Genomic DNA, 12,260 nt, shown 5'->3' with positions numbered 1-12,260 from the left:
GCTCCAAATCTCTTATACCCCACAACTACTCTTGATCTCAAATTTAAGATATTAACAACCATTAATCCAATTATTATAGAAACAAAAAAATCTTTCATGGGAAGAATCTCAAAAGAAAGTGCATCAAAGAACCAATCACAACTCACATTAACTCTAATCATACATCTAAACCCAACATAACATTATTCCTTGCCAAAAAATTAATATCCACACATCAATAATTTTTGTTTGATTATATTATTTGACAAATACACATCAATAATTTGAGAACCCAAAAAGCATCGTTGAAAAGCATATTCTCAATTGTATTTATTCGAAAGCAGCCTCCTTTCTTAATCACATATCTTTTCCAAAAGATTCATCAATTTTTTCAAAAAATACACCAATTATTATTTTTATTTTTTTAATTTTTTTTTTAAATAAAAGTATAACATCTTGTATTTTTGACTTGAAAATACTTTTATGTATCTCCTTCACTCTATATAAAGCCACTCTGCTACTTCTCTGCATTAGACATTTAACTTCTTCTCTCTCTAATCTCACTTCACCAAAATTTTCGGGGTACCCTTTTGCTTTAACTTTCTTACAGATTAAATTCATGCCATTATTATGTCATTTTTTCTGATTTTTTAGGTCTAAATTATCATAATTTTTCTGGGTTTCCTGTCATTTTGCTTGATTTTTTAGGTCTAAAAAGTCATAATTTTTCTGGATTTTTTGTTTTTTTGGATTTAATCTGATTTGGGTTTGATTTAATAGGTTGAATCTTTTGAGGAAAAGAGGGATTGGATTTAAATTGTAAAATGGCGCGGAACATTGAAAAAATGGCGTCGATTGACGCCCAACTCAGGCTTTTGGTACCTAAAAAAGTGTCTGATGATGATAAGTTGATCGAGTATGATGCCCTTTTGTTGGATCGGTTTCTTGATATTCTTCAGGATTTACATGGGGAAGATATTCGTGAAACTGTATGTTTTTTTTTTTTGGTTAATTTTGTTAATTTTTTCCGGTATTTTTTGATGTATAATTTGGTTATGTTTTTAATTTTGCTGTTTTTATATTTAATTGATGAATACCATATGATTTATATGATTAGAATTCATGTTAATTTGAAGATCCATTGAATTTCTGTTAATCTATATAGTCTCTGATCTTCCAATAAAATTATCAATATGATTATTTCATGCATAATTAAAATGTTAATGTAATGGGTTTACAGGAAGCATTATGGTTTTAACTAAAGGTAAGATCTTGGTCGTTTTTAATGTCATGATGCTTCAAAATGGGGAATAAAGGGTGTTGTTTAAAGATGATATTGTATATTATTGTGATTGATTTAAGGTTGACTTTATTAGCTAAGTGTTCATTGATTGTGTGATTGAATAGTAGTTGTTTAATTTTCTTGTGCTAGTGATTTAAGTAATTATGTTGCTGTCCTTTTATTGTTTAAGTGATTGTCTTGTCTTGTGAAAGTGATTTATATGCATCATGAGCTTATAGGATTATTGGTTGGTTAACATTGATGTAGGTTCAAGAGTGTTATGAGCTTTCAGCTGAGTATGAAGGGAAGAGGGATCCTAAGAAGCTTGAAGAGCTTGGAAATGTGCTCACAAGCTTGGATCCCGGTGACTCCATTGTCGTTGCGAAATCTTTCTCTCACATGCTTAACTTGGCTAACTTGGCCGAGGAGGTTCAGATTGCTTACCGTCGTAGAATCAAGAAGCTGAAGAAGGGAGATTTCGTCGATGAGAATTCAGCAACTACTGAATCTGATATTGAGGAGACATTTAAGAGGCTTGTGGGGGAGCTTGGAAAATCCCCCCAAGAAGTTTTTGATGCCCTCAAGAATCAAACTGTGGATCTTGTCTTAACTGCTCACCCCACTCAATCTGTCCGTCGATCTTTGCTTCAGAAGCATGGCAGGTTTGTATTTTGTGAAATGTGAATTTGATCTCTACTCGGTGTGCAATAGTTTACCAGGATATTTGATATAATCTATTAAATTTGTTGCAAACATTGCCGAAATATGACTCTATATACTTAATTGAACATGCACAAGATAATCTTGTTTCAGTAAGGACAATTGCTTGTGTCCAACTCATTGTTCCAAACTTCCTTTTACATTTTTCTAATCATTATGTGGTAATCTTCTAGTGTTGGTTGATCATTTGTACTGTATTTGGTTTTATCTTTTAGGATAAGGAATTGCTTAGCCCAGCTATATGCCAAGGATATCACTCCTGATGACAAGCAAGAGCTTGATGAAGCTCTACAGAGAGAGGTAATTACATACTATTATTGCTTGAAAGTGGAATCTCCATCATGAATATGAATTCATGATCATGTAATAGTGTGGCTTATTTCATGGAAGTGGAATCTGAAAAAGGGTGGATGGTGGGAGTAATTAATTAGTCACTGGAAGGAATCTTAATTAAATATTGAGTAAGAAGTACGGAGAAGAGACTTGGGAAAGATAGTGGTCCGCTCATAAGATATTTTACTCCCTCCTTTTGGAAATAATTGCCACATTGTCCTAACCCATCCTAATTAAGGATTTATAGTGATTTTACCTTAACTACATAGTATCTTTTTTATTTATTTATTTTATAGTTGTGTCTCTCCTATCCTTGATTCTGCATTCCATACAAAGATATCATGGGAAATTCAATCATGATTTACTCTTATTACGTAGGACTCATGACTGTCTTTCTGGATGTATGATGTATTAGGTTTGGATTTATTTTCCCGTGAAAGTGGGTATGTTATAAATTTTTAAAGCATGTTAGGTTCAGTCTACATGTCAGCATGTTAGGTACCAGTCTACATGTCGCCATGTTAGGTTTAATCTACATAGCAGCATCCTCTTTAAAAAAATGTCATGTGACCATGTGATGACTTTAGTTTACATGTCCCTTTCATGACTAGGGTGATTGCTAATTATTTGGGACAGAAGGAAAGCCTGATTCTGATGGAATATACCACAATTCTACAAATGAATATTTTTGCTACAGTATTAAGTCAACTCTAGTATTATACAATTGTGCATTGTTGTCCGTCCAGCTTGCAGAGACTGAAAACATTTAAAACAATTAAAAGTTCTTTATATGATGACTTGAAGTTGTCATAATCTGACTATGTCATGGCTACCGTATTTGTCTTTAGAGGCGGCAATTGCTCAAATATGATAAGTCTATATATATCTTTTTTTTTTTTTCCTTTGGAAATGTTATGCTGATGTGCACAGAATACCTTTACCAATCTCATATGTATGGATAAATTTACTCCATGGATAGCTAAAAATACTCTTTTGGGTTTTGACAAATTTTTATTAATCCATCTGGTAAACACTCTGCATTTTGCAAGTTTTATGTGTTATTTCTAAGAACCAAGCTGATCAATCCTTAGCAAATATCCACTCACAAAATGAGAAGGGAGCACTAGAGAGAGATTAATAAAAAAATTTAGAAGAGGTAATTGGACAAGCAGAGGATATTAATGTGTTGGTGTAAATCAAGGCGAAATGCATCAATTACAGCCTCCATATTTACTTAAGTAGATGGCATTTTTTCAATTAGAGCTTACTGATTATTGAGTACTTTTATCAATGATCCCTGTTATTCCATTCATTCCATTCTTTTATTATACTCAAGGCTGTAACTAACTGACAATTACCACTATTACCCTTCCGCCAAAATTGTTACTTCCTTGCCCTTATCCTTCTAGAATAAGTTAGCATAACAGCAGGCTTAAGATATCTGCTGTTACGGGTGTTATTACTGTGGTTCCTATTCATGCTTTCTTCTTGCTTCACTCTCTCATCTCGATTCTCCTTATTCAAAGTTTAAAGTGGTCCTTCCTCAGTGTTATGAGCTCTCATATCTCTGTGCTGAACCTTAATCTTAATCATTCTATGCTGAATTAAATCATGTCTCTTTACATGGTCAACCAATTTCCCATCATTATTCCAAGTTATAGCCTTATAGGTGCTACTTTCTCAACATTTGATGATTCCTATATTCTTTACCTGTTTTTATTATTCAACTCATTCTGCTACTAAATTTTCTTTCCTGATCTCCCTGGATTGATCATACATTGTTTAAATGTGGAAGACTCATCCTTGGGTGACCATAATATTATGCTGTATCTAAATAGCGGTTTTAGTATTTGAGTTTTGGGAGTGATACCTTATATTAAGCTACATCTTATTTGTAGAGTTTAATATATTTTATCTTGTATAATATTATGCAGATTCAAGCAGCTTTTCGTACTGATGAAATTCGAAGGACACAGCCCACACCCCAGGATGAGATGAGGGCTGGAATGAGCTACTTCCATGAAACAATCTGGAAGGGTGTTCCCAAGTTTTTGCGTCGTATTGATACTGCTTTGAAGAATATGGGAATTAATGAACGTGTTCCCTACAATGCTCCACTTATCCAATTTTCCTCTTGGATGGGTGGTGATCGTGATGGTATGTTCTCTTAATTAATCTGCTATATACTTCATATATGTTCGATTTTATGGTTAGGAATAAGTGGATTAGTTTGTTAATGCAATAAGTTTGCTTTTCCACCAATCAAATGATTGGGTTATGGTACTTATAGAAATAGAACGTATCTTTACTTCATTTTGCTTCTTATTAACACAGGTAATCCGAGAGTGACACCTGAGGTCACAAGGGATGTATGCTTGTTAGCTAGAATGATGGCAGCTAACCTGTATTTCTCTCAGATAGAGGATCTCATGTTTGAGGTGAACGCTTAAGATTTTCGTTATTTAAATTTCTTTAGTCTTATTCTTCTTTTGTTGGGTGATCTTATTCTGTATGTGTCTACTGATATTGCTATTGTCTACTTGGCAGATATCTATGTTTCGTTGCAGTGATGAACTTCGTATCCGTGCTGATGAGCTCCATACCTCCTCCAGAAAGGATGCCAAACATTACATAGGTACATCCCTTAATCATGTCAGGTTATGTTGCAGTTACCACTGTTCATCAGATATTCTGTAGTAGTTGTGCGTAACTCCTTCTGTTCAACATTTGTTCTTTTATGTTTCTTATTTCAAATTCAAACTCCTCCAATAAAAATATTGTCATCATGTAATTTGCCAAATTTTTTTTATTCATATTTTCCTCGTGACTGCAACATGTTAATTTATTTCCCTGTTGGATTCTAACATGCCTTTAATAGATTATCCAAGCTATCCGAAAAGTAGCTTTTGATTAGGAAATAAATTTTGAGCAAGATGTACACAAAAAATAAATAAAGAAAAAAAACTTTGGGTAAACTATCGAGAGCCTCATAAATTTGTTTCCTTATCTATAATTATGTTACTGATCCTTATTTAATATTTGTATGTAGTATGCTTCCTTGCGTATATCTTTCTTGGAATGATATTACATGAAGCACTCATGTTAGAAAATTGATTTTTCTTGCAGAATTTTGGAAATACATTCCACCAAATGAGCCATATCGTGTAATTCTTGGTGATGTGAGAGATAAATTATATAATACACGTGAGCGTTCTCGCCAGCTGCTATCCCATGGAGTCTCTGATATTCCAGAAGATTCAACCTACACCAACTTGGAGGAGGTACATGCCCGCAAATAAATCTGTAACATCGGTATCTTTAGTCTTTACCTTGATCTGTGCGCTGACTTAATCTCTTTTGAGCATGCAGTTTTTGGAGCCTCTAGAGCTTTGCTACCGGTCCCTCTGTGCCTGTGGTGACCGGCCAATTGCAGATGGAACCCTCCTTGATTTCTTAAGACAAGTTTTCACATTTGGTCTCTCGCTTGTAAGACTTGATATTCGTCAAGAGTCAGACCGTCACACTGATGTCATGGATGCCATTACCAAACACTTGGAAATTGGGTCCTACAAGGAGTGGTCTGAGGAACAGCGTCAAGAATGGCTCCTGTCAGAATTAAGTGGAAAACGTCCATTGTTTGGTCCTGATCTCCCAAAAACTGAAGAAATTGCTGATGTTTTGGACACTTTCCATGTCATTGCAGAGCTTCCCTCAGACTGTTTTGGAGCTTATATTATATCAATGGCTACATCTCCTTCTGACGTGCTTGCAGTTGAACTTCTTCAACGTGAATGCCATGTGAAAAAGCCACTGAGGGTTGTGCCTTTGTTTGAAAAACTTGCAGATCTTGAGGCAGCTCCAGCTGCAGTTGCTCGGCTATTCTCTATTGATTGGTACAAAAACCGAATTAATGGGAAGCAGGAAGTTATGATTGGATATTCAGATTCAGGGAAGGATGCTGGGCGTCTCTCAGCTGCATGGGCTTTGTACAAAGCCCAAGAGGAGCTTGTGCAGGTTGCTAAGGAATTTGGTGTAAAGCTCACCATGTTTCATGGTCGTGGTGGCACTGTAGGAAGAGGAGGTGGACCTACCCATCTTGCTATTTTGTCTCAACCTCCAGAGACAGTTAATGGGTCACTTCGTGTTACAGTACAAGGTGAAGTTATTGAGCAATCATTTGGGGAGGAGCACTTGTGCTTTAGAACTCTTCAGCGTTTCACTGCTGCTACACTTGAGCACGGTATGCACCCTCCAATCCCCCCAAAACCTGAATGGCGTGCTCTTTTGGATGATATGGCTGTTGTTGCCACTGAAAAATACCGCTCAATTGTTTTCAAGGAACCACGATTTGTGGAGTATTTCCGCCTGGTGAGTTTCCTGTGACCCCTTTCCCACCTTCTGTTGCAATATGCTATGACTATTCCTAAATTTATTTATCCTTCAATAATTTTAAGGAAAAATTGTCAAAAACCACCTTTTATAACAACTTTTTTGTGAAAAAACACCTTATAAAAATTTTCTTGTAAAAATATACCTAAAACCAGATTTTTTTTTTGCGAAATAACACCTTAATGGTGTCGGCGGTTAGGGCTGGCTATGCTATAGTATTGGTGGTTTTGTAGAGGGAGGGGTTGAGCACGTGACCTTCACGTGGGGGTAAACGCCGGAAAACAGGGTCAATACCCTGAAACCGGTCTAAGGTGTTATCTTGCAAAAAAAAATCTGGTTTTAGGTGTGCTTTTACAAGAAATTTTTTATAAGGTATTTTTTCACAAAAAGAGTGTTATAAAAGGTGGTTTCTTACAATTTTTCCTAATTTTAATGTTCTTTGCCAAGAATCTAATTAGCAAGATATATTCTTTCAAAAGTACCTTCTAAAGATATAAAGTTTATCTTCAACATGTAATTATCTATCTTTGGCAAACTTAAAATTTTGCTGACTTTGTTCTGAAAGGGCAAGTAGGATAAATTTTTGGGAAACAGAGAATGCTGGTATATGAGGCATCTATAACAGACCTAGTAGTTGGTTTGTACTTTTTACATCCACCACTAATTCTGACATTTAAATCACAGGCCACGCCAGAGACAGCATTGGGCAGTATGAACATTGGAAGTCGTCCTTCAAAAAGAAAGCCAAGTGGGGGTATTGAATCTCTCCGTGCCATCCCTTGGATCTTTGCATGGACTCAGACAAAGTTCCATCTCCCAGTGTGGCTTGGATTTGGAGCAGCATTCAAGCATGCAATTGAGAAGGACGCAAATAATCTCTCCATGCTTGGGAAGATGTACAATGAGTGGCCTTTCTTTAGGGTTACTATTGATTTAGTTGAGATGGTGTTTGCAAAGGGAGATCCGGGTATTGCTGCTTTATATGATAAGTTACTTGTTACTGAAGAGTTGCTGCCTTTTGGAGAGCGGTTGAGGGAAGACTATGAAGAAACAAAGAAACTTCTGCTCCAGGTAAACATACTGAATTTATAAAATATCCCCCCCCCCCCCCCCAAAAAAAAAACCAAAAATTGACTATTTTTGTGATCATGGAAAAGTTTTACTTCCCCTTTATCATAATGTTTGCGCTCTTTTTACTTATGCGTTATGGCCTGTGTGAGTACTGGTATGCTAAAGTCCATGGTATATTGGTATTACAATTTTATCTCCATGTACGTGTATTATTGAATTTCCATGTCTGCTCAATACCTCATCTAACATGGCTATGAAATGCATAGCTGAGAACTGAGTTGCATTACCATGGATATTTACAGAATGTTTGTCTTGTAAAATCATTTATTGCTCCATAAATTAACTTGCTATGCATTATGAGTTTAAGACAGTAATTTCCAAGTATGTAAACATGCTGAGACAGATGGACAGTACATTGTGATTAAACTTTCCAAGATATTCTTCTCTGTTGCATGGTGATATGAGAGATTATTGGTAATTGGAGATTACACCATTTTTATAAATAGGATTTTTTGGCAAGTTCATGTTAGATCCTAAGTTTTGATGGGAAAGAGACAACATGTAGTCGTGTATACATATTTTACTGCAAATTTTAGGAAGTCAGTTTTTACAGTTATAGCGGTCATAATGACCCTACTTCTCAATAAATTTTAAGCCGTATCACTGTGAATGTCACTTTATTTTATTTAATTTTTTGTGTGTATAGAGTTCTTTTGTAAAATTCAGATGTATCTCGTGAAAAAACTAACCTCTTTCTTCCTGTATACTTGTCCTACCCAAGAATGACTAAATTGAAATACTTCTTGACATAATTTTTTGCATGTTTCCCTTCGATTTATTGTTCAATATTGAGGCAGCAACCAGTAACTTAACCGAACTTCCTGTTTTATGATAGGTTGCTGGACACAGAGAAATTCTTGAGGGTGATCCCCATTTGAGGCAAAGACTTCGTCTTCGTGATCCTTATATCACAACCTTGAACGCATGTCAAGCCTACACCCTAAAACGTATTCGTGACCCCAACTACCATGTCCAGTTGAGGCCCCATCTCTCAAAGGAATACATGGAGTCTAACAACAAACCTGCTGCTGAGCTTGTCAAGCTAAACCCTTCAAGCGAATATGCTCCAGGTCTTGAAGATACCCTCATCCTCACCATGAAGGGTATTGCAGCCGGAATGCAGAACACCGGTTAATCCAAATGGCTCTTCTTTCCCCTTGATGCCTGTCTTCCGATCTTGGCCAGCTCATTATTTATGCTAGAGCTTGACCGTCACTGTGTCATGAAGGAAACTTAAAGTCCAAGCTGTCTAAATAATTTCAAACTAAGTCTTACTGTTGTATTACTAGTAATCTATTATACTGCATGCTTTGCAGTGATGAATTACTAATTCCAAAACAATGGGATCAACAGTAATTTAATAAAATTGCATAATGTTTTCTTCTTATAATTAATGGCTGTAATGTAATTTTGGGTTTTATTTACCTCCGAAGGGTCATTGACATTGTACTGTTTAAGTAAGACAGATTCCTGATGTATTTTACTATGAATAATGAGGCAAATGCTTGATTCCTCACTTTCTTTAAGAGGAATATAGCAATTGATTTGAGCACTCCCCGAAATGACTAGTTTGACTACAGTTTATGTATAATTATGGTTTTCAATGCTGTTATCATATACTCTCTCCGTTTCATAATGTTAGTCTCATATATTATTTTGGGCGTTTCAAAAATATTTACCCATATTGATTATGTTTTATTTTTAACTTAATTTTTTTGGAATTAATTGGTTGTGGATTGATGACATGACTCTAAGTAAGGAGATCTCTACTTCAGGTAAACTAATTATGAATTTCTTTGTACTTAAATGTTAGATTCCAAATATTAATCATTTCTAATTTATGTGATTGATTCCATATGGGACTAAAAATATGAAACGAATGGAGTAACAATTTTCAAAGTTTTGCGTTGTTAAATCGACTACTCCAGTATGAATTGTGAAAGTTCAGCATTTGTAACTATTTGTTTACAATATTTTTATACTCCTAGTAAACTCTGCATATGACTTCCTTTATCAACTAACACTACCTTCATTGACTTTTATTTTTAGTAAGATATAAAAAATTCCTTTGTTATAACTAAAAAGTATGGGAGGTACTACAACTAAAACTAAAACTAGTTATGGACTTATGGGTAAGCTGAATTTTTAAAAGTTATGGTGAAAATTTTATACAGTACTTCATATTTGTATAAATATGTTTGGGCGGACATACAGGTTAGATAAATTATACGAAGTAATTTATAGCACTAATAGTTCCTTATGTACGGATGGACCTTTTGTCCACAAATCAATGATAGCACTAGTCGTTCCTTTCAAAAATAATAAAAAAAAAAAAGAAAAAGAAAAAAGGCAAGAGTAATTGAACACAATTACTCCATTAGCTTGTTATTGGAGATGCTATGATGCTTTTTTCATCAACAAATAAAAAATAGAATATGACGGAAGGAGTATTATTTTTATTTTTGCAAATTATCATTAAATTAACAATGTAATTAAAAAAAAAAATTGCAATTCAATAATTAGGTTGATTAAAACTGTGCATTGCATGGAATTTAAGTTAGTCTTTTTTCTTGTAAAAAAAAAAAAGTTAGTCTTTCTTAAAAACAAAAAGGAAATTTTGAATTTTAACACCAAAAAAAAAAAAAAAAAGGATTTTAACACTACAAAAGAGGAAAGTTTTTTTTTTTTTTTTTTTCTTCTTTTTTTCCTCAAAAAAAACTTTCATTTTAACACCACAAACTTTTTAAAAAATTGGCTTTTACCACCACTTAACGGTTGCCGTTAAAAAATCCGTTTAGTGGGGTCTATTGTGCCACATATTGCTAAATAATTAGTTTTAAAAAAAAAGAAAAATTAAAAATTAAAAAAAAAAATACAAAAACCCTAAACTAAGTCGACCACCCCATCCCACCACCGGCAGCACGCCGCTGCCCACATTCCCACCCAACCTAAGTGGTCGAAATCGATCCCCAGGGGCCATAAATTGGTCGTTTTTGACCCTTAATGACCGTTTATAATGGTCGTTTCTAGGGGGTGTGTGGCCGTTTTTAGTGGCCGTTATGGCTGGGTTGCCGGTTTTAGGGAGGGGGATAGAGTGAAGGTGGAGAATCCGATGGCTAGGGCTGGGAACGACGGTGTTATGATGGGTTAGTGGCGATGACTTGCTGCCGACGATGGCTGAGTGGGTGGCTGGGTTAGTTTTAGGGTTTTGTTTTAATTTTTTTTATTATTTTGGAACAATAATATGTTGACACGTAGGCATTGTGGGTAGATGTAACACCCCCGATTTACTAATTAATAATAAATAAAAATTAAAGGAAAAATAATCAACTTTTGAATATAGTTGCGGAAGCATACACCTAAATCGGAGGTATTACTGCCACACTTAACAACCTGTCAAGTGTTAAGCCTTACAAAATCCCAATAATTACGACCCAACAAACTAGGTGAGCTATTTATACAACTTTATAAACTCATTATAACATACTAATCGAAACACTTAAGCTCCTTTAGCTACGATCACTTGCTTAACCTGCTTAGTAAATCTTGACTGCTCACCACTAAGGACAAATTTCAAAATAGATCGTCGTAGGGCCACCATAAGAAAAAAGACGTGGCCGCAAACACAAATAGCACAACAAAACAACACACGTTAGCAAAAAGCTGAGTAATCATCACATATCAGAATGCAAAGTATAATAGGATAATCAACATTACTAGCTCAATTAAATAATGTAGTTTAAAACTACATTACACATTATGCTCTGAAAATAACCTTTGTCTATCTCAACCTCGAATAATAATACGAACCTTCACTCAATTAACTCATTTATCCCGTGCCACACTCTTTGTTCTATACCTAGTCTTGGACATGGGTAATTTGAATAACAAACCAACAAGTATAAAAACTTGAATACTCCCAATAAATAGAAAACACCTTGAACCAGACCACAAATGGGTCAAATCCCAATGTAGGAGACCATAGAAAAATATAAATAAAGATTGTACCTCATTCTTAACTCATGATTATCACCCTCTTACCAACATGCCAAGGACTAAGGTATATAACGCAAAGCCTCAAACCAAGAACAAAACAATAATCTCTAGTTCTCTACCTCGATTAAATAATCATCGCAAACTAATTTATAATATCTCAATAATGGCACATGTTCCCAAATACTGTAACAATTCAATTCAATTCAAAAACATCTCAACTCTTAGGGAAATAATACTAGCACCCAAAATAATCAAATCTCAACCCAAAAATAATACTCCGCATTAGCAACCCTAAATTCTCGATAAAACAATACTCCTTATAGAAACAACATTAAAAATCCTAGAAAACTAACACAATAAATCAATGCGATAATTAAATCATATAATACCTCACACTAATCATATACATATAATCTTGATCATATGAATA

General features: G+C 34.8%; 1 protein-coding gene across 1 annotated transcript; it reads left to right on the top strand.

Moving 5' to 3' along the window:
- The first annotated feature begins 525 nt into the window (after positions 1–525).
- On the top strand, positions 526–9,386 carry LOC145574797 (phosphoenolpyruvate carboxylase 2-like). The gene is made up of 11 exons (XM_081632657.1): positions 526–561; positions 761–968; positions 1,529–1,923; positions 2,197–2,281; positions 4,249–4,471; positions 4,649–4,752; positions 4,862–4,949; positions 5,441–5,595; positions 5,684–6,682; positions 7,388–7,774; positions 8,670–9,386. The coding sequence occupies exons 2-11, from the start codon at positions 804–806 to the stop codon at positions 8,967–8,969; spliced, it is 2,901 nt and encodes a 966-aa protein (XP_081488783.1). The 5' UTR covers positions 526–561; positions 761–803; the 3' UTR covers positions 8,970–9,386.
- Positions 9,387–12,260: the final 2,874 nt, after the last annotated feature.

This window comes from Chenopodium album, chromosome 13 (genome assembly GCF_948465745.1).
Source record: "Chenopodium album chromosome 13, dcCheAlbu1.1, whole genome shotgun sequence".
Lineage (NCBI taxonomy): Eukaryota > Viridiplantae > Streptophyta > Magnoliopsida > Caryophyllales > Amaranthaceae > Chenopodium > Chenopodium album.
The sequence above is the reverse complement of the archived record's forward strand: the minus strand, read 5'-3'. Positions and strand labels throughout refer to the sequence as shown.